Consider the following 21,385-nt stretch of genomic DNA (forward strand, 5'->3'; position numbering starts at 1 on the left):
GGGCCAAGGGAAGGAAAAAGGCATGACTGGAAAACCAGTACCCAGTTCTTATAACAAACATCTCTTATAAACACACACTGCTCAGATGGTGAAAGAACAGCACCAGAAGTAAAAATAACTACAGAACTATTTGTACCCTTCTCAAATGTATTCTGCTGGTTTCTCAAAAGCTATTGAGTAAAACTAGATATCAGAATACTAAAAGGCATCTCTCATTTGTATTAATTCTGCAGCATTCACTGCTATTTAATAAATCCAGCAATGGAAGAACGTATTTGGAACAGTAGGAAAGAGTACATAATATTAATACATATGAGAAGCTCTCAGCAACAGAGGCGGCTTTGTTCTCTGAGTTTTTAGAAATCATTTCTAAAGTTGTTTACTTATTAATTAAATCATGCCTGAATCAGGCTTCTCTGGTTGTTTTATTCTCTCCGTGGCAGCAAACGTGCTCCTTCCCAGGACTCAGTCTGCTCTGCAGGCCTTAAAAGCCTTCCTCTCTGGGCACCCTGACTCCTAGTCAATCAGTTTTTATATTTTTTGCAGATTTTAAATATAATATAATTCACATAGCATAAAATCCACCTCTTTAAAGTGTACAATCCCATGATTTTTAGTAAATTCATACAAATTTGTACATCCATTCCCACCATCTAATTCCAGATATTTTAATCACCCCTCAAAGAAACTTTGGAATCATTAGCAGTCACTCCCCATTTCTCTCTTGCTCAGCTCCTGGCAACCACTAATCTATTTTCAGCCTCTACAGACTTAAGTAAATCTATACGCCCAGAACAAGTTTCTGGGCGTTACCTACAAATAGAACCATACAATATGCAGCCTTTTGCGTCAGGCTTGTTTCACCTGCATAATGTTTTCGAGGTTCATTCATGTCATAGCATGTAACAGCATTTCATTCCTTTTATGGCTGAATAATTTTCCACAGTTTGGATAGATCACAGATGTTTATCCATTTTTCAGCTCATGGACATTTGGGTTGTTTCCACATTTTGGCTATTATGAATAGTGCTGCTATGAACATTCCTATACTATATTTTGCATGAACCTATGTTTTCCATTCTCTTGGGTATGTACCTAATAATGGAATTGTTTGATCGCATTTTGAGGAACTGCCAAATTGTTTTTCCAAAGTGGCTGCAGCAGTTTACATCCTCACCAGTAATATATGAGGGTTCCAATTTCTCCACATCCTTGATACTTGTTATCTTTTTTGATTCTAGCCATCCTACTGGGTGACAAGCAGTATCTCATTGTGGTTTTGATTTGCATTTACCTAATGGCGAATGATGTTAAACATCTTTTGATGTGCTTATTGGCCATTTGTCTATCTTCTTCAGAGAAATATCCATTTATGTTCTTTGCCCATTTAAGACATATATTTTTATTACTGAGTTGTAAGAGCTTTCTATATATTCTGGATACTAGATTTTTGTCAGGTATATGATTTGAAAATATTTTCTCCCACTTTGTAGGTTGTCTTTCACTTTCTTAATACAGTCCTTTGATGCACAAGAGTTTTAATTTTGACAAAGTTCAATTTATCTGTTTTCTCTTTGGCTGCATGTGCTTCTGGTGTCATATTTAGGAAACTGTTGCCTCACCCAAGGTCACAATGATTTAAACCTATGTTTAGTTTTAAGATGTTTATAGTTTTAGTTCTTATAGTTAGGTCTTTGATCGATTTTGAGCTAATTTCTGCATACAGTGTGAGGCAGGGGTCCAAACTCACTCATTTGTGTATGGATGTCCAGTTATCCAATTATAATTTATTTAAGATTATTCGTTCCCCATTGAGTAGTCTTGACATCCTTGTCAAAAATCAATTGATCGTATAGGTATGGATTTATTTCTAGATTCTCAGTTCTATCCCATTGATCTGTTTGTCTATCCTTATGCCAGTACTAGGCCATCTTGATTAACGTACATTTGTACTAGGATTTAAAATTAGGAAGTGTAAGCCCTCCAACTTTGTTTTTCTTTTTCAAGATTATATTGGCTACTCTGGGTTCCTTGCACCTCTAAATGAATTTTAGGATCATTTCTGCAAAAAAGGCAGTTGGAATTATGCCAGTCAGGTTTTGCTTGACAATTTGGGGCTATTTATTTGGCATTCTTGTTACTGAGTCAGGAACTCAAGACTTGAGGGTACTTAAACTTAAATATTACCCCATTTCCTCAAACCACCACCACACATACTTGGCAAAATGATGGATCATCAATTTAGGAATTCAAAAATGCTCTGAGAGAATAGTTTGTCCTGATTTGGAATGTCATCCTCTCTCTCTTCCGCCCTGCTGTCTTTGCCCAGCTTGGACACCAGAAGCAGCCTGAGTTCTGTCCTCTGCCCTGCACAAAGGCTGGAGGACTTTTAGCAGGTTGCTTTCTTCTCCAGAAGTCCAAGCCCTAACCTAATCCTTAGCAAGGGCTCTGGTCCCTAACTTCTACATCCAGTGCATGGCAACAAAGGTAAATTCTCCTGTACAGCTTTGGAGAAGCCTCTCTAAAGATAGCTCTTCCTGGGTCACACAGAAGAAACAGCACTGCATCGACCCCAGGGCTCTGCTTCAGCATTGGCTGGAAGATCGTTGGCTTCAATGTTATAGACAGCTAAGCACTCTAATCAATAAAGGTTGAAAAGAAAAAAAAAAACAGGCGGTTTCTAATCCTATAAAAACGAAATGTTGATACCGTGTAGAAGTCCTCGAGAACTCCACATTCCTACTGCTGCTTGGCGATTCAGAATTCTGTCTTCCTCATGGGCCATGCAGATGTTTCTGTTCTCTGCGTCTGTCCTGTTCTTTATGTCTCAGGCAGAGATTCCTAATGAACCCTGTTGTTCCCTGAGCGTTTTGCTCCTCTCTTTTCTGGGGAGTCAAACTACAATTCAGAGAACAGTTTGTGGCCACTCCTCCTACCCACAGAATCGCAAAGGCCTGCAGGCCTGTGTAACTGTGGCAGAGAGCTTGTGGGAGAGGTCTGTGGAAGGTGCATCTGTCCTCATGCAGACTCTACTGGTTGAGTCTGTAACACACACGAGTGCTGTAACACACGCTGCTGAATCTTATTTTTGCCATGGGCCTCAGTTTCCCTGGCCTCTGAGTGATTAAGTACACCTGATAGAGGGGATGAAAACCCTTTGGGGGTCCCTGCCTGGCCTATACCCGTCTCTCTTGGAATGTCCCCTCTGACCCCTGTGTGAACTCTGTGACAAGTCCTCAGCCCCAGCTTGGGACAAGAAGGCCAATCCCATTAGCTGAGCAGTGACCAGTCTCTCTCTCCCTCTCTCTTTCCAGAATCTGAGACCCACCCAGACTAGGGTCAGTCCATGGTAGCTGCATACACCTGTGTGGATATGTCAAGAGGGCACCACGTATGGGCCGAATTTTGGAGAACAGGTAAGTTGAGTAAGCAGAAACCACAAGTGTAGGAGGATGTCAGAGATAGGAGGAAGAAATAGGCAGAAACAGGCAACATGAGAGGGTCGCTGGAGGCCCAGATGGGACTGCCAGAGTGACCTGGCCCACTCAGGACTAAACCTTTGCCCGAACCTCTCTGGCCTACCTCCTCTAATTTTGCTTCAGTGGGTGGCCCCAGAAGCTGACTGTGAATCCAGGGGCATTTGGGCATATCTAGAGGGCGTTTTTGTTGTTGTTGCTGTTTTGTTTTTCCTTCAAGTTCTTGCCTTTTTTTCCTCTTAAAAAATGAATGGGGGTGACGGGCTTTTATCCTAGAATAGACCCATGCTTAATAAAAAGTGTTTCTCAAAAAATATAAAGAATTTTCATACCCCCCCCAAAACCACTGAAATTTTTTTATAAAGAATTTTCGGAGTTGAGCCGATGTCACCAATCTGGTGGGTTCTGAAGTCGTAACATACTAACCGCAGTTTGAGAACCAAGGCTCTCATGCTCTTCAGCTCTCTGATGCTGCAGATGAGAGACAAGAATCCTAAAGGAAGGCAGGGCCTTTCTTCTTTGCACCTTGCTGTCCATTTTCTAAACTGAAAAATGAGGTTTGGTGGACTCACAGCCCTGCAGCAAAGATTCCGAGGCTGAATGTGAATAAAGCGCCTTAAAAAACGGGCCACGGGAGAGGCACAGGGCTTCTCCCTGGTGATCCTTCCCTGATCGCGCACCGCGGCCCACGCGCTCTCCGCGCTCCGCCCCCTGCTCCCCGCCCCACCCCCAGGTGCTTGCCTCCCCGGAGCTGAGAACCATAGCTCCGGCCCCGACCGGAAGCCCCACCCCACCGCCGGGGACTCGGACTCGGGAGTGCTCACGTTCGCAGCGCGGGCATTCTTGCTGCGCTCCGCTCTCCGCACCGGTAACGCGCACCAACCTTGCAGCCCACCCGGGGTCGTAGCGGGCGAGATTTCCGAGCTCTGGACGCTCTTGCGGCTCTGCTCAGCCCTGACTCCAGCAGGCCCGCGTTGGTCGCCCCGCCCGTTTCTGGAACCTTTGGTTCCGGGGCTCGGACTTGGGGGAACCTGGGAGGGTGGTGGTGGAGTTGCTGATGCTTTGCGTTTTCTGCGGGGTGTGAGCAGTCAATGGAGAAACCCGGAACAGAAGTCCGTGGTGTTTTCAGGGGCAGGGAGTGGAACCTCAGGCGCCTGCGAGCCCCCGTTTAGGCGGCCCTCCTTGGCGGGATGACTGGCACCGTGGACTGAGAGAGTCCGGGGCCTGCCCCCACCCCTAGGAGTGCCGTAGGCTCCTGGGGTCCGAGTCTCCGCCCTGCCCCACCGCTTCTCACAAAACCCCTCCACCTCCCTGAGGAGCGCGCGTCTACCCACCTTCTCGTTCCCAGCCTTCGGGCTGCTCCTATTTTCCATATTGTTTATTTATCCTGGTTATTGGTAAGAGTTTTTCTGACCTTCTCTACTCTGGAATAGGGTCCAGAGGAGTCGTGAGGGAAAATTATTAGAATATAAAATCCCGGGAGTCACGTGGTCCGGGTCTGCATCCCATGCTTGGAGGCCTCACAGAGCAGCCCAACAAATAGCACTTGGTTTTCTTCAACTTCACCACCTCCTGTGGTTGCTGTTTCGGCCTCTGGCTTATGTTGAACCCAACCATGTGTATTTCTCTTTAGCTTTGCTCAATTGGCATGGGAATGCTGCCCCTGGAGGGCATTGGACAGAACAGGGACAGTCCTGTTGCGTGAGGGGCATGGGTCTGTGCTCATGAGGCCAGCTCCTTCCATGACCTGCTCACAGCCCCAAGCCAGCCCCTCTGTCCTCTGTTGCTGGACAGTTGTTCCATATCCTCCTTCCCGGTGCCCCAGGTGTGATATTCCTTCCACCCAGGGAAGGGCATTCCAAAAATACTTTCCTTTGCTGTACCTGATTGCCCTGCTTGCTCCTGCCTTCACTCCTGCGACGGGTTCTTTGGGCTTAGGCGTAGCATTTAAGTCTGGTCCTATGAAGGCCTTTTTTCTGTTATTCCAGGGTCTTGGGCAGTTTGCGTTGGCTCTAACTCTTACTACAGAATTGCAGAAATTCCTCTCTTTATTGAGGTCACCGCTAACACCTGCCCCCCGACCCTGGTTCTGTTTTGTGAAATACTGTCTGCTTTGCTTATCCACTGCAGTTAGCTTTTGGAGTTACCCAGATTTCATCTCTTTGACATGGACTTCCACACGGGATGACCTTGTGTCCTAGGTTGCCAGAGACAGTTCGCTTATACCATTGTCCCAGCATAATCACGTTCAAAAGATTCATGGTTTGTATGATCAAGCTTGTCTCTAAGTTAGATACACTTATATTTGTAGCTAAGAGAGTGGCATGTGGCAGCCCACGTGAGACTTGCACTTGGGCCCACAGATGTCAGAGCCACAGACTAGGAAATGAGAATTCCTCCAGGTGAGTGCTCATAGGTCTCATGTAGGTAGAGAGCTTTGGGTGGCTTTGCCCTTAGAGGGCAGGGGTTCCCCTCCCGCCCTGGCACAGAAAGTCCAAACTAATACTGAGGCCTATGTCTAGTCAAATTCATCCCCAGAGTTATTGTGGGGCTTTGAAGCCAGTGCCCCTAAATTCACTGTCATGCTCCAGAGGAAGGTGTTCAGAGTTCAAGCCCAGCTCCTTGACATGGCATCTGGCTCCTGGGGAAGTAACTGATGTGGAAGTGTGACCAGAGTTAGGCCTAAGGTGTCCTGGGCTTCCCCAGGAACCAGAGAACTCAGTCCATGCAGGGCCAGTTAGTTTTAAAGACTGCATGTCAGCACTTGTAACTGTCATAGGATTAGGCTAAGAGGTAGAACACTGGTTATCCACTAGGATGACTAACCATCTTAGTTTGCTTGGGATTGAGGGGTTTCCTAGGACATGGGACTTGCAGTTTTTTTTTTTTTTTTTTTTTTTTTTGAGGCGGAGTCTCGCTCTGTCGCCCGGACTGGAGTGCAGTGGCCGGATCTCAGCTCACTGCAAGCTCCACCTCCCGGGTTTACGCCATTCTCCTGCCTCAGCCTCCCGAGTAGCTGGGACTACAGGCGCCCGCCGCCTCGCCCGGCTAGTTTTTTTTTGTATTTTTAGTAGAGACGGGGTTTCACTGTGTTAGCCAGGATGGTCTCGATCTCCTGACCTCGTGATCCGCCCGTCTCGGCCTCCCAAAGTGCTGGGATTACAGGCTTGAGCCACCGCGCCCGACCTACTTGCAGTTTTAAGATCAGAAAATTCCTGGGCGAACTGGGATGAGTTGGTCACCCTCTTCTCAACCCTGGCTGCACATTAGACTCTCTTGAGGAGCCTCTTATTTAGAGTCTAATTGATTCAGGTAGTTGTTTTTTTTTTTTTTTAACGCTCTCAAGTTGATTCCAACAGGCTACCAGAGTTGAGAACTACTAGGCTGTAGACAGTGTTTCTAATAACCACTGAAAGTGTTTGGTTTTTGAGCAGAAGTGGTTCCAGACATCCCTGAAAGGGGTATATAACTCTGTGTGTTGGCCTTTTACCTTAGCAAGAGAGATATCAAGCTGGTAGTTGCCTGCTATTGCTATTATCTGTCCCCACCCCCAGGCCGCCTTTCTCACTGGTGAGGACCAAGCTTTCTCTTTTCCAGGCATGCTCCGATACCTTCTCTCTCAAGACAGGAGGTCAGTGGAATAGCCTCATTTTGATTGATGGAATCATGATTTACACAGTTGCAGATGAAGCTGGCATGAGACTTGAGACAGGACTGCCATCTCTAGGTCTGGGACATGTGCCCCAGAGAGTGGTGGTCCAGAGGCTAACTATGAGACTGTGTGTGCTTTGGCTTTGCCCCATGGGGTGTGAGAGCTTGGAGACCAGGTGCCTCTGGGACTGTCCTCTCTGCAGGCCTCCAGGATCATGTGGTACGTCAGCACCAGGGGCATAGCCCCACGGGTCAACTTTGAGGGGGCCCTCTTCTCTGGCTATGCACCCGATGGAGGCCTCTTTATGCCGGAAGAGCTCCCACAGTTGGACAGAGAGACCCTGTGCCAGTGGAGCACACTCTCCTATCCTGACCTGGTGAAGGAGCTGTGCGCCCTCTTCATCGGCTCTGAGCTCATTCCGAAAGATGACTTAAATGGTGAGCGCTCCCACCTCTACTTCCACTCCTCCAGCCCCTGCCAGCTCAGTCTACAGAATTGCAAATCCATCACCAAACCACTAGGAAGTCTCTAGTCATGTTTCTCAAACTTTATTTCTTTTCCTGACTCTAGAATCCCAGAATTGAAAATATTCTGAAATATTTCATCCTTTCTCCAGGAAGATGAATGTTGAATTTTTCTTCATTCTGTCTTTCTCTTTCTTTCTTCCTCCCTTCCCTCCCTCCCTTCCTCCCTCCCTCTCTTTCTTTCTTTCAAAAAAAAAAAACCTCTTCAACACTAGGGGTTTTAGAATCATCTTGAGTGACTTGAATGTTGAGGTGTTTCCTTCCTGCACGTAAAGCACCCAGACCCCTAAATTGCAATTTTATTTTTTGAATGTTAATTCCAGAAGGGACTTCAAGACTGTCCCGGACCAGCTTGTCTTAAGCTATACTGTGCCTATGGATTCCCTCTGGGATCTTGTTAAAAACCAAATTCTGATTCAGTGGGTCTGGGATAGGAGTGAGAATTCTGCATTTCTGTCAGAGGTCCAAATAATACTAGACTACTGGTCCATGAGCCACACTTTAAACAGCAAGAACAAAATCCATAATGTAATGGTGGTGGTTTGGGGTTGGGGAAGAGAAAGGACCACTTAAAATGCAGTCTGATGACCAGCAGTAATGGCATTGCTTGGGCATTTGTTGGAAATCTGAGACTGCTTCAGATGGACTGAACCAGCGTGCTTTTTAGCAAGATCCCAGGTGCTTGGTTTGCCAGTGACAGTTTGAGAAGCTCTGCTCTAGGACTGCTCCAGTCCTGCCTTAGGGAGGGCTGTATATCAGCCATCCAAAAGCTCTGGCGTCACAGGTGTGAGATTTAGTAATGCAACAAACAAACAAAAAGCTTCCTGTCTTTAAGAAGGAACATTAGATGGGATGCGACATTGATGTGTTATATAGCTATTTAATTGACCCCTGACTGGAATACATGCTCACGAGACAGTCAAACAATGAAGAAGTATAAAAAATGAAAAAGTCTTCTAGCACCTATCCTGGTCTCTGAGGAAATCACTATGAGGAATCTACGAACAGTTTGGTGTATGTTTTCCCGGACTTTTTTCTAGGTTTATACTGTTGTATTCAAAAATGGTATCATTTAAGATGAAGATTTTTGGCCTTTTAGTAGCAGGAGTTGGAAACTTTATCTTCAGAGACTGAGAGGGAGCTTGAGAAAGAGACCAGGCCCCTCATTGGCTATCCACCCCACTACCCTCACAGATCTGATTGACCGAGCCTTCAGCAGATTCCGTCACAAAGAGGTGGTCCGTCTGTCCAGGTTGAAGAATGGGCTGAACGTGTTGGAGCTGTGGCATGGTGTCACATATGCATTTAAGGACCTGTCCCTGTCCTGCACAGCACAGTTCCTGCAGTACTTCCTGGAGAAGAGGGAGAAGCACGTCACTGTGGTTGTAGGTGTGTTTTGGAGGCATGAACGCGGAATACCTGAGTGCTGTGACTGTAGGGTGTCCACCTATGGGATGCTGTTCATAGAGCCTGCTGTGACTGTAGGGTGTCCACCTATGGGATGCTGTTCATAGAGCCACTCAGGGACTGTGGTACTGGTTCTTCCAGAGCAAGGTTTCTAACCTTTTCTGGTGCCATAGACCCCTTTGCCAGACTGATGGAGGCTATGGAACTTTCTCAGAGTAACGTTTGAAGTGCACAAAATGCTTAAGATGATGTGGTTCACAAGTTCACTGGTGTCCTGAATTTTATCTGTGGATCCATGGACCCTATGTGGAGTGCTAGGTTCATGTCCTCCAAGTATTTGAAGTAGTTGTTGCTGTATTTGACAACAGTGCTTTGGGGACCATTTCTTTCCTTGTTCATTCCCTTTGTTCTAAAGGGGGAGGGTTATCCTTTCTTCCCATCCAGGAACGTCTGGGGACACAGGAAGTGCTGCCATTGAGAGTGTTCAAGGGGCAAAGAATGTGGACATTATCGTTCTGCTGCCCAAAGGTCACTGCACAAAGATTCAGGAGCTCCAGATGACAACGGTGCTGAAGGAGAACGTACATGTGTTTGAAGGTGTGTGCTGAGGCAGCAGCTCTAGGGACAGTGCAGCCCTGCCTTACTTGGGTTTGCTTTGGGAGATGGGCTGGAACAAAACTGCACAATTGGGTAACTGTCTTCCTTTCATCAGTCATAATGGCTCAGCTCTGGGCAGGGTTCTGGCTACATAGTAAACTATTGGAGGTGACAGATGTATAAACTGATACCAACAGTACAACACACTAATTACAGATGGAAAACCATATCCCAAAAAATGCCACCTCCATGCATGTCCAACCTGCAAGGGTCATGTATGTCAGCAGCCATGCAGAGTCATAACCTGAGCCAAGTGACTTGGGTTTTGTTCCAAGACTCTGAAGTTTAGAGGACACCAACATGTTAAATAATTATTTTAAGAGAATGTGTTGCCAGGTGCGGTGACTCACGCCTGTAATCCCAGCACTTTGAGAAGTCAAGGTGGGTGGATCACTTCAGCCCAGGAGTTTGAGACCAGCCTGGGCAACATGGCAAAACCTTGCCTCTATAAAAAAATACAAAAATTAGCCGGGCTTGACGGTGTGCACCTATAGTCCCAGCTACTCCAAAGGCTGAGATGGGAGGATCGCTTAAGCCCAGAAGGCTGCAGTGACTCAGGATCATGCCATTGCATTGCAGCCTGGGCAACAGAGTGAGACCCTGTCAAAAAAAAAAAAAAAAAAAAAGAGAGAGAATGTGTCATTATATGTTGACAGTTCCTGCTGTTCTTTACAGTATGGGAACAACTAAGCCATGCACTAGTTATCCAGTCTAAATATTTAAAATAGGGATCAGTGGTACTCACCACTGATTATACTCCTACCTGAGTCATATCATGAGAATGACAGCATTTTGTGCTTGGAGAAAAGCCATCTTTTTAAATATCAGGCCATCTATTCCTAATGGATTTAATCATTATAGGGATTGGGAGTGGAGAAAGATGGGGCGAGTGTGGGTGGAGCTGTACATTTTTATTTTTACCTCTCACACCCTACTGGACCCCAGATAGCTATAAGACGAGGACTTGGATTAAGTTTTGGCCTGGGTGGGCTGTGGCCTTGGGCACGCTTTCCAGAGGCCTGGCTTAGTTTGGTCACTCACCTGACAGAACAGCAAGTGTGATGGCAGAGAATGTTCCTTCTACAGCTCTCCTGGCTTCTTATGATAATCCTGTAGAGGTTGTTTTTGTATAACATCAACTGTGACAAGGAGCAAAAGCACAGTGAAAACAAACCTTATCCAAAGGAATAGCATAAATATCCTTTGTCAGTTTGTTCAAGAGCAAGCAAACTGCCCCTCTGCTCTGTTCTTTAGCAAGTGCATACTGTTGCCAGTGAAAAGTCCATGCTAATGCAGGTGTTGACGTCGTCTTACACATTTGCCTTGCTAATTGCTCATATTTGGCTGCATTTTCCTGCAGTTGTTGCAAGACTTCAATGCACAAGATTCAGGCTCCTGAGGGTCCTTATTATACCCCAAGCACCAAAATTGCTAGTTATGGATCTAGGACTGTTTTTTCCTAGAATCAAAGCAGAGAATAGCATTTTGTGCCTCTGACCTGCCTCCTCCCTTTTTGTCTTTTTTGTATGCAGACCTGAGGGTGTGACTGAAAGCTCCATTCCTGACTTGTGGATTGGAGAACAGTGCTCAGGTGTAAAGTAATGGTGGGAATGTGGAATCTGATGAATGTATTAAGTCATTAAATCTGGACCTGAAGGGGGTGTTTTGTTGTGTACATGTTCAAGAAAATCAGAAACTAAGGCAGCAGACTTCACAGAAATCAGTTTTGTTTATAAACGGCACTATTCAGATGCTTTCTTTCCTTTCTAGAGCTTTCTGGTTTGGTTTTAAGGAGGATGTGTGTTAGTTCAGGATGTAACAGCAAATATGTATTTTTCCGTAGACTGGTAAGCTTAGCAAGTAGGGATGGACCACTTAGATTATTGCGTGTGGACAGTTGGTTTATAAAGTCATTAATTTCCATGTACATTGTATACTTGGTTCTTCTTAAGCACAGAATAATCAGCAAGTGCTAGGTATTTATTAATTATATTATTTGGGATGCTTTTGGCTAGAAGTAGCAAAAAATTCAACTCAGACCAGCTTAAACAAGAATATTTTCCAGCTTCCATAACTGGAAGGCCAGAGGTGGAGTGGGCTCCCAGTTGCTTCATTCAGTGACTCACACTGCTCTCAGGAACCCAGGTCCTTCCCATTCTCTGCTCTGCCCTCAGTCCTAAGGCTCATTGCTCTTGTGGTCATATGGTGTTTCCTTGAGGTAACCAGGTCTGTCTCTTCCTGTTGCTCTTTTTTAAAAGCAGTGAATCTTTTCTTAGAACCCAGCAAACACGTCTTTGTGGTTCACAGACCTGAATTTATTCACATGCTCATTGTGGAGCCAACCCTGAATACCAGGCACTGATTGGCTTGGTCCTGGCAAAGGAATGGAATCACCATGACTGGCCCTGGCCATTCTGGATACACATGGGGATCTAGAGTCAGTCCCCCAGCTCCATTGCTGCTACACAGTGTTGAAGGGCAGAATGGTTAGCACCTTTAATGCCTTCTCTGGCACATTTCCCAGTAAAGTTCACCGCTCTCCCTTCCAAGTGTAGATTCAGTGGAGACATACTCGGGTATCAGATAAGAAATCAATATTGGCTTGATTGCTCATTGAGCTAGATGGGGGATCTAACTTGTATTAGTGGACAATTCACCATAAATTTATCCAGTAATTCACTCATAAATTACACTGATGTACACACCCAGCTTCGTGGAGGGGAAGTTCTGTCCACATAAGCTTACCTGCCATGTAGGAGCAGAGAGCAGAACACCTACCCTGTGACCTAATGAGGGCAGAGGGCAGACCACGGGGGAATGTTGACTGTTTCCACCCTGGGCACTGGTAGAGGACTGTGGAGAAAAGGCTATGACTCATCATTTTCCAATCAGGCACACAGTTCCTCCTCTGCGGAAGAGTGGAGGAAGTGGGCAGGGATTACAAAGAAATTCTCCCAGGATCCCAGAAGGTTGACATTTGCTATCTTACTTTAGATAATGGTAGAAACATTGGAACTAGTTCTGGCTACCCTTTCTGTTCTAAGCTAGGGCAGATATTTAGGAACACAAGAATCTGAGGCATGGTTTCTGTCCTTGAGGAGCTTAATATTGAGTCTAGAAAGTGAGGCCAAGCTACGTGAAAGTAAAGAAACCTAGACTATGCGAAGGTCCCAGGAGGATGGGCTCAGCCTGGGAGGGCTGTCGCAGGTGGTTGCTGACCTCCTAGGGGTTCTGCATGCTCCTGACAGCTGCCCTCTCCTCTCTCCCCGGCAGTGGAGGGAAACAGCGATGAGCTCGATGAGCCGATCAAGACTGTGTTTGCCGACGTGGCTTTTGTCAAGAAGCACAATCTGATGAGCCTAAATTCGATCAACTGGTCCCGGGTCCTGGTGCAGATGGCCCACCACTTCTTTGCTTACTTCCAGTGTACGCCATCCTTGGACACGCATCCCCTACCCCTGGTGGAGGTGGTTGTGCCAACAGGGGCTGCCGGTAACCTTGCAGGTAAGGAGTCCCCGGGGCACAAATGGGCTTTCCAGAAAAATACCTGTGGCCCCAGTCCTTCTAGCTGCCTTTTGGCTGCAACTGTGAGGAGAAAGAAGGTGGAGTCCCAGTTCTGAAGGTGATGGGAAACCCCACAGAAGCAGCTCCCAGAAGATTTCCCCTGTCATTGCCTGGGGCAGCATCGTGGGCTCCTGCTGCCAGCAGCAGAGGGTGATGGCTTAACCCTGCATGCTCCTGCAGCCTCACCTGATGTGCTCGCCGGCTCAGCAGAATGTGGAGAGGCAAGGTCAAGGGTCAGCCACTGTGCCTGGCTGGCAGTGCCCTCAATCAGAAATGTGGACTTTGCTCCCAACCCTGGCCAGCTACCCAATGTGAGGGCAAGCGGCTTGACTGGCACATGTGTTCCCATTCCTGGATACACTACCCTGACCCCATGTGATGTGGAAAAAGTTCTGGACTTGGGGTTCTGGCCCCAGTTCTGTCCTTTACTAGGTGAGAGGCTGTGGAGCAGTCCTTTAGACTCAACCTTTGAGCTATAAAATGAGATTGTATCACTCATCATATCTCCCAGGACAGCCTCAGTGAACGAATAAGATTCCTGTGTACATGCAGACTTTGTAAGGGCAAACTGCTGTACAGCTGTGTAGCATTAAAATCATTTTATTTAATCACTAGTATTTATCAAGCACTTAGTATGCAACTGGCACTGTTCTAAATGCTTTTCACATATGAACTCATTTATCCACCTGTGGAGAAGACACTTTCCATTTTATAATGAGGAAACAAAGGCACAGAGAAAGGAGTCATGCCCTGGTTACACAGCTGGGCCAGGAGTGCGACCCAGGCAGTCTGGCTGCAGAGCTGGCGAGGCTAGGGGAATTACTGTTCCTAGTAGTTCCAGCAATGGCATTGGTTCTGATGAGCACCAAGGATGGTCTAGCTGAGAGCACAGAAGCATCTTAGTGGTTAGGAAGCCACTGGGGGAGGTGTGCAGATGTGGCCCAAGTGTTGGTTGGGTGGGGCTTCCTGACTTCTGCCACTGAAAGAAGGGTGGAGAGAACAGCGGGCTGGCAGACAAGGAGGGAATAGCTTCTTTGCCACTCATGGGGTAAAGCCCACCATGTTCCCCATTCCCACCCTCCAATTAGTGATGCACCGAGTTGTGCAGCCAGTGGCCCTCTGCAGCCCAGAGCCTACCACAGTGCTCGATACAAAATAAACACATGACCAACATTTCCTGAGGGCGTTCCTATCCATCTTTGCTCTGTCAGGAACCAACTCTTTGGCTTTAAGACCCTCGACCTTCCTGAGCCTCTATTTCTCCCCTGTCAGGCAAGGATATCATGATGTTCTCATGAGGACCAGGTGAAATAAGAAAGAGAAAGTTGAGATCAGTAGTTCGAGACCAGCCTGGCCAACATGGTGAAACCCCATCTCTACTAAAAATACAAAAATTAGCCAGGTGTGGTGGCGCATGCCTGTAATCCCAGTCACTTGGGAGGCGGAGGCAGGAGAACCGTTTGAACCTGGGAGGTGGAGGTTGCAGTGAGCTGAAATTGTGCCATTGCACTCCAGCCTGGGCGACAGAGAGAGACACCGTCTCAAAAAAAAAAAAAAAAAAAAAATGAGAAAGTGTTTTGCCAGGTTAACAGTGATGTTGGGTGGTGTGGTTGTCCCTAACTCCCCTTAGCTACTCACCAGAGATAAACTGCTCATGAAAGCACCATATGTAAAACCTTCCTAAACGATGTCACATGTCTGGGCTCTACATCTCTTAGTGGGAGCAATTCCTTGCTTGTTCCATGCAAACAAGAACTGCTGTTTGGGTGGACTGAGGATGCTGCTCTGGCCTCCCCTGGTGCCTGTGCAGGGAGAGTAGTCTGAAACTGCTGGCTCTGGGAGGCTGAGTTGAGGGAGGGCATGTGCTCAGGACTTAGGCATATTTTGAATCCTGACTCTGACACTTAACAGGCTTCGGACAGGTCACTTTGACCTCTTGGAACTTTCATTTCCTCTTCTAAAAATTGGTGTTTTATAGTAGTCAGCCATCTATGAAATACTTTGGCCCCTGGCAGGAGCTGACACATAGAACAGCCTCAGGGCATGGTGCTGTGCTCCTAGTCATCCTCACACTCGCTCTCTCTCTGTGTGTGTGTGTCTGAAACAGGTTTATTGCTAAATGATTCACATATCATTCACACATATTAAGTGTACGATTCAGTGGTTTTTAGTATAATATATTCACAGACTTATGCAACTATCACCATAACCAATTTTGGAATGTTTATGTCACCCTAAAAAGAAACCCTGTACCCATTAGCAGTCACTCCTCACTTTTCCTTAGACCACCTCCTTCGCCAGCCCTTGGCAGCCATGAATCTATTTTGTTTCTCTATATAGATTTTCCTATTCTAGATATTTTCTATAAAAGGAATCATACAGTGTGTGGTCTTTTGTGCCTGGCTTCTTTCCCCTAGCATAATGTTTTCAAGGTTCATCCGTGTTGTATCATGTATCAGTACTTTTTCGATTGTATGTATATACCATACAGCGGTATATTTTGTTTATGAGTTTATCAGCTGATAGACATTTGGATTGTTTTAACACAGCTATTATGAATAATGCTGCAGTGAACATTTGTGTATAAGTTTTCATGTGACCATATATTTTTATTTCTTTTGGATTTATAACTAGGAGTGGAATTTCTGTTATATGATAACTCTATGTTTAATATTTTAAGGAACTGACAGACTTCAGTTTTCCAAAGTGGCTGCACCATTTTGTGTCACCACCAGCAATGTAGGAATTTTCCAATTTCTCCACATCCTCACCAACACTTTTTATTATCTGTCTTTTTGATTCTAGCTGTCCTAAAGGGTGTGAAGTAATAGCTCATGGTTTTTGTTTATATTTCCTTCATGACTAATGATGTTGAACATCTTTTCCTGTGCTCACTGGCCATCTGTATGTCTTCTTTGAAGGAATGCCTGTTCTTTTGCCCATTTTATTATTATTATTATTATAATACTTTAAGTTCTAGGGTACATGTGCACAATGTGCAGGTTTGTTACATATGTATACATGTGCCATGTTGGTGTGCTGCACCCATTAACTCGTCATTTACATTAGGTATATCTCCTAATGCTATCCCTCCCCTTTTCCCCTCCCCACAATAGGCCCCGGTGTGTGATGTTCCCCTTTCTGTGTCCAAGTGATCTCATTGTTCAGTTCCCACCTATGAGTGAGAACAAGCAGTGTTTGGTTTTCTGTTCTTGCGATAGTTTGCTGAGAATGATGGTTTCCAGCTGCATCCATGTCGCTACAAAGGACATGAACTCATCCTTTTTTATGGCCACATAGTATTCCATGGTGTATATGTGCCACGTTTTCTTAATCCAGTCTGGCACTGATGGACATTTGCTTTTGCCCATTTTTTAATTCGATTATTTGTATTTTTATTGTTGAGTTGCAACAGTTCTTTATATATTCTGGATGCAATCCCTTATCAGATATATGAATTGCATTTTTTCCCCGTTCTGTGAGTTGCCTTTTCATTTTCTTGATAGTGTCCTTTTTAAAGCACAAAAGCTTCAAAAAGCACAAAAGTTTCTTAATTTTGATGAAGCCCAATTTACTTTTTTCTTTTGTTTCTAAAAAGCCATTGTTCTCTTCCTCTCTTGTCTTAAGCTGGGTACATTGCTCAGAAGATAGGCCTGCCCATCCATCTGGTCGTGGCAGTGAATCGCAATGACATCATCCACAGGACTGTCCAGCAGGGAGACTTCTCTCTGTCTAAGGCTGTTAAATCAACCTTGGCATCAGCTATGGACATTCAGGTAGGCCTGGGGGAGGTGTGCAGATCTGGCCCAGGTGTTGGTTGGGTGGGGCTGGGTGGGGCTGAGATCAGTGTGGACCTGAAACTGACTTTCTGCCCAGGTGCCCTACAACATGGAGAGGGTATTCTGGCTACTCTCTGGCTCTGACAGCCAGGTGACAAGAGCCCTCATGGAGCAGTTTGAAAGGACCCAAAGTGTGAATCTGCCCAAGGAACTGCACAGCAAGGTCAGTCACTGCCCACACACCACAGAGAAAGGAAAGGGTACAGCCACATAGCAGACTTGGGGTTTGGAAGTCTAGTCAAGGGAAGAGGACACCTGTTTCTTGAGTACCTGCTATGAGCCCGTCACTCTTACTGCCGCTTTACGTGGAACAATTTATTGAATGAGGAGAGGTAATAGAGAACATGATTTAGAGTCAAATGGGCTCAATCCCAAGTGAGCTCTGAGACGCTGGGCCAGTTTCCTAAACTCTGTGCCTCAGTTCCTTCATCTATAAAATGGCAATAGTAAGAATGCCTACCTCATAGAGTTGTTGTGAGATTTAAGTCAAATAATATATGTGAAGCACTTTGCATACTTCCTGGTAATATATAGCTTGATACATTAACTTATTTTTACTTATTATTGTTGTTAATTTCCAATAATACTGTCAACTGGAAACCATTTTGCCCATCTAGTATGAACAGAGACCATTGTTTCCATTGAGCTCTTCCTTTCTTCCTTTTCCTTCCTCTCTCTTTCCTCCCTCCCTCTCCTTCATCCCTCTCTCACCTTCCTCCCTCTTTCTCTCCTCCCTCCTTTCTTTCTTTCTTTCTTTCTTTCTTTCTTTCTTTCTTTCTTTCTTTTCTTTCTTTTCTTTCTTCTTTCCCTCCCTCCTTCCCTTTCTCTGTCTTATTTTTCTTGGAAAAGGAGAAATTTTATTCCCTTGGAATGGTAGGAATCTAATCGGGAAGGATTGTTTTTATTTTAATGCAACCTGATGATGGTACTTATTCTGTGTTTAAAAAAAAAAAAAAAAAAGGATTTCTGAAGCTGCCTTTAATTTTCTGTACCACATTCCCACTAAGTGGCCATCCAGACTGTGCATACCTCCAGTGACCAGACCCTCATTACCTCACACCAGCTCTCACCATTACAAAAGTCTTTACATTAAGCTAGAATCTGCTCCTTCTAGCTTACACAGTCTGATTCTACATCTGAGTGTTTCCAGTATTTAGAGAATCCTCATTTACCAGGTTAGTCTTCCCACTTCCTTTAGTGGTCCCTTGCATGACATAATTTTGCGTGGTCAATATCCACCTTAAAGTGTTGTTTTCCAAGTTGGATGCAGTTCTCTAGGCTGAGCCATACCAATGCAGACTGGAGTGGAATTTCGGCCTTCTGGAATCTGTACTTCTTTTGGTGTACCCAAAAATCAATTTATTTGGCTAATGGTTTGACATTCACATTCCTTCTCCTCATATAAATGAGGTGCTCCATGAAGACAGGCACCATACCCCCTACTCCTTCATTCTCTCTCTGGCTATACACAGAGCAGACACTTCACTTGCTGCAGTGGCATTCATATTACATATCTACTGTGAGCCTGGAACTGTGCTGGGTGCTAGAAACACAAAGACAAGTAAAATACATTCATTGTCGCCTGGGAACCCTAATTCACAGCAGGTAGCTGTATGAAAATCTATGATACAGCTGGGCGCAGTGGCTCATGCCTGTAATCCCAGAACTTTGGGAGGCTGAGGCAGGTGGATCGTTTGAGGTGAGGAGTTTGAGACCAGCCTTGCCAGCATGGTGAAACTCCATCTCTACTAAAAAAAACAAAAATTAGCTGGGCATGGTGGCACATGCCTGTAAATCCCAGCTACTTGGGAGGCTGAGACAGGAGAATTGCTTGAACTCGGGAGGTGGAGATTGCAGTGAGCCAAGATCGTGTCACAGTACTCCAGCCTGGGTAGACAGAGACTCTGTCTCAAAAAAAGAAAAGAAAAAGAGAAAATCTATGATACTCTATGATCCCTATTGCAGTCAAATATATGCAGGGTGTTTGGTGTATTATAAGCATGCAATACATTTTCAGAAGATGATCAAATAAACCAAACACACTGAGGGAGCACAGACAAGGGAGTCTTCCTCTGTCCGAAGGAAGTGGGGAGGGCTTCCTGGAGGAGGTGCTCCATGAGCTGAATAGCAACTGATAGGAAGGAGGTGTGCCAGCAACCAAGCTGCCTGGAGCCTTCTGGCTGTGGCAAGTTGTTGAACAAATCTTAATTTGTTGATTTGCTGATTCGGAGCCAAATCCCAACTAAATGGATTGACATAAAACTCAAATGTATCCTTCCTCCAAGTTGAGTGAGTCAGCTCAAAACTGGGAGGCCGGATTTTTACTGTGAGCCACGTCTGAGCCATTCGGTCTGAATGTCCCATTGGATCCCTGGGGTTTGTGTGGGTCTGTGGTGGAGAGTGGGGTTTTGTCATCTTTCCCTGCTTTCCCAACATACCTCATCTTTCTGACCTGGGACCCTTTAGCTTTCAGAGGTGGTGACATCCGAGTCAGTGTCTGATGAAGCCATCACCCAGACCATGGGCCGCTGCTGGGATGAGAACCAGTACTTGCTGTGCCCCCACTCGGCAGTGGCTGTGAACTACCATTACCAGCAGATGGACAGGCAGCAGCCCAGGTACAGGCTGTGGGGGCTTGGGCCACTGAGGGACCATTTGAATTTCAGGGGCCCTCTTCTTCTCCAAGCGGTGGGAGAGACAGGACTACGAACAAATGGCTGTAATGGAGTGTGATGGGTGCTGTGTGGAACTGTGCCCTGGAAACTGTGGGCCCAGAAGAGGGAACGTGACAGGTATCCCAAGGACAGCCAGGGGCAGAGATGGTGGCTGAGCTGGCCTCCAACCAGGAGGAGCAGTTTGCCAGGTAGCATCATTGTAGTGATAAGTTTGAGGTGCCAATTGTCTGTCTGTGTCTCTGTCTTCCATACCCCACCCTATCCCTAAACTTCCCCTGCTTCTTCTCCTTCCTCCTCCACCTTCTCCTTTCCCATCCCTCTGTTCTCTCACTGTCCTCCTGCTGCCACCTGCCCCCATCCCCAGCAGCACTCCCCGGTGCTGCCTTGCCCCTGCCTCTGCAGCCAAGTTTCCGGAAGCTGTCCTGGCTGCTGGCCTGACCCCTGAGACTCCTGCAGAGATCGTAGCCCTGGAGCACAAGGAGACACGCTGCACCCTGATGCAGAGAGGTGATAACTGGACCCTCATGCTTCAGGACACCATTGAGGACCTTAGCCGACGGTGGAGGGGTCATGCCCTCAACGCCTCCCAGTAGCCTGGCTGGAGGTGGCTTTCTTTAGGCTTCAGATCCCAGGGAGGTGCACCCTCTGAGCTGCCTTGTGACCCTCCCCATTAAGCATAGGTTAGGAGGTTCCCAGGAGGCTGCTCAGCTGGGTCTGGAGCCAGCTGGCTTTGCTCCATTTCCTGGCTACTCTGTGCCTGGTCACCAGGGAGGCTGAGTGAGGGGCTGTGAACAGTTGCCAGAACCACCCCCTCCCTCCCTGGCCCATGCAGCAGTGTCTGAGCTGTAGTGAAAGTTTCAGGGCCTGCAGAAGAAGAGCCTTGGGCACAGGATTGACCATGGCTCCAGGGGTTTAGGACCCCAGACCTGTGAAGGTGGGGGCAGCTCACCACCTTCATGCAGCCTTTGTATGTTCTCTGAGCCTTAGTTGATTTGGCCCCCAAAACAAATCCAAAGGTTCTAGCCTGCCTTGTCAGAGACATGTTCACATGTTGGCAATCCCTGGAATAAAATGCTTGTTCTGTGTGATGGAGACGGCACATCCTGTGGGCAGGTCCCTTCCTAGAAGGGCTGCAGGACTGTGGGCAGCCCTGGGGGCCACTGAGTGGTGGGCTGAGGTGTGTGCAGCATCCTGCTGCTGCCCTGCATTGGCCCAGGCTTGAGGCGCCATGGCCCTGGTGGTGCTGGCATCCATAGAGGTTGAAGTGGGGCTCACCAGATGGAGACCCTGTGGGAAAGCATTGGCATCAATGTGCAAACCAAGTCAAGGCACTGTTGCTCATACATCACTTGGGATTGTGCCCATTTGACTCAGGTTCCAATCCATTTCATCAGGTTCCAGTCCTGTGTGGGTTGAGGAGAGTTTTAGACAAATACATGAACGGCAACAGAAGCCCCATGCCTTGGACGCTGGGGGCCCCTAGGAGGGGAGGGGAGGCAGGCGTTGGATGGAGGAATTTTTTGCCACTAGAGGACGCTGTTGTTGCCACCCTGGGGGCTGCTGTGAAATGACCTAGTGGGCATCTGTCCTC

General features: G+C 46.6%; 1 protein-coding gene across 4 annotated transcripts; it reads left to right on the forward strand.

Annotated features, from left to right (window-relative positions):
- Window positions 1–4,352: 4,352 nt before the first annotated feature.
- Window positions 4,353–20,886, forward strand: THNSL2 (threonine synthase like 2). 4 transcript variants are annotated; one of them, XM_033175395.1, is made up of 10 exons: window positions 4,353–5,532; window positions 7,074–7,107; window positions 7,331–7,565; window positions 8,847–9,041; window positions 9,504–9,656; window positions 12,987–13,220; window positions 16,908–17,056; window positions 17,157–17,282; window positions 19,586–19,737; window positions 20,162–20,886. In XM_033175395.1, exons 1-10 carry the CDS (start codon window positions 5,201–5,203, stop codon window positions 20,385–20,387), a joined length of 1,836 nt encoding a protein of 611 aa, XP_033031286.1. In that variant the 5' UTR covers window positions 4,353–5,200; the 3' UTR covers window positions 20,388–20,886. The 4 variants fall into 4 exon arrangements, with proteins under 4 accessions (XP_033031286.1, XP_033031284.1, XP_033031285.1 ...); XM_033175393.1 differs by having other exon boundaries at window positions 12,990–13,220; window positions 16,908–17,071; window positions 20,159–20,886; XM_033175394.1 differs by having other exon boundaries at window positions 12,990–13,220; window positions 20,159–20,886.
- The last annotated feature ends 499 nt before the right edge of the window (window positions 20,887–21,385 follow it).

This window comes from Trachypithecus francoisi, unplaced genomic scaffold (genome assembly GCF_009764315.1).
Source record: "Trachypithecus francoisi isolate TF-2019V2 unplaced genomic scaffold, Tfra_2.0 Lachesis_group17, whole genome shotgun sequence".
Taxonomy (NCBI): Eukaryota; Metazoa; Chordata; class Mammalia; order Primates; family Cercopithecidae; genus Trachypithecus; species Trachypithecus francoisi.

Bases quoted from the DNA above. Each gene is read 5' to 3' on its own strand.
- THNSL2 (XM_033175393.1), top strand. From the start codon at position 5,201: ATGAGGCCAGCTCCTTCCATGACCTGCTCACAGCCCCAAGCCAGCCCC. The intron at 7,108-7,330 runs GTCAGTGGAATA...TCCTCTCTGCAG, and splicing joins CTTCTCTCTCAAGACAGGAG to GCCTCCAGGATCATGTGGTA. The intron at 13,221-16,907 runs GTAAGGAGTCCC...TCTTGTCTTAAG, and splicing joins GGCTGCCGGTAACCTTGCAG to CTGGGTACATTGCTCAGAAG.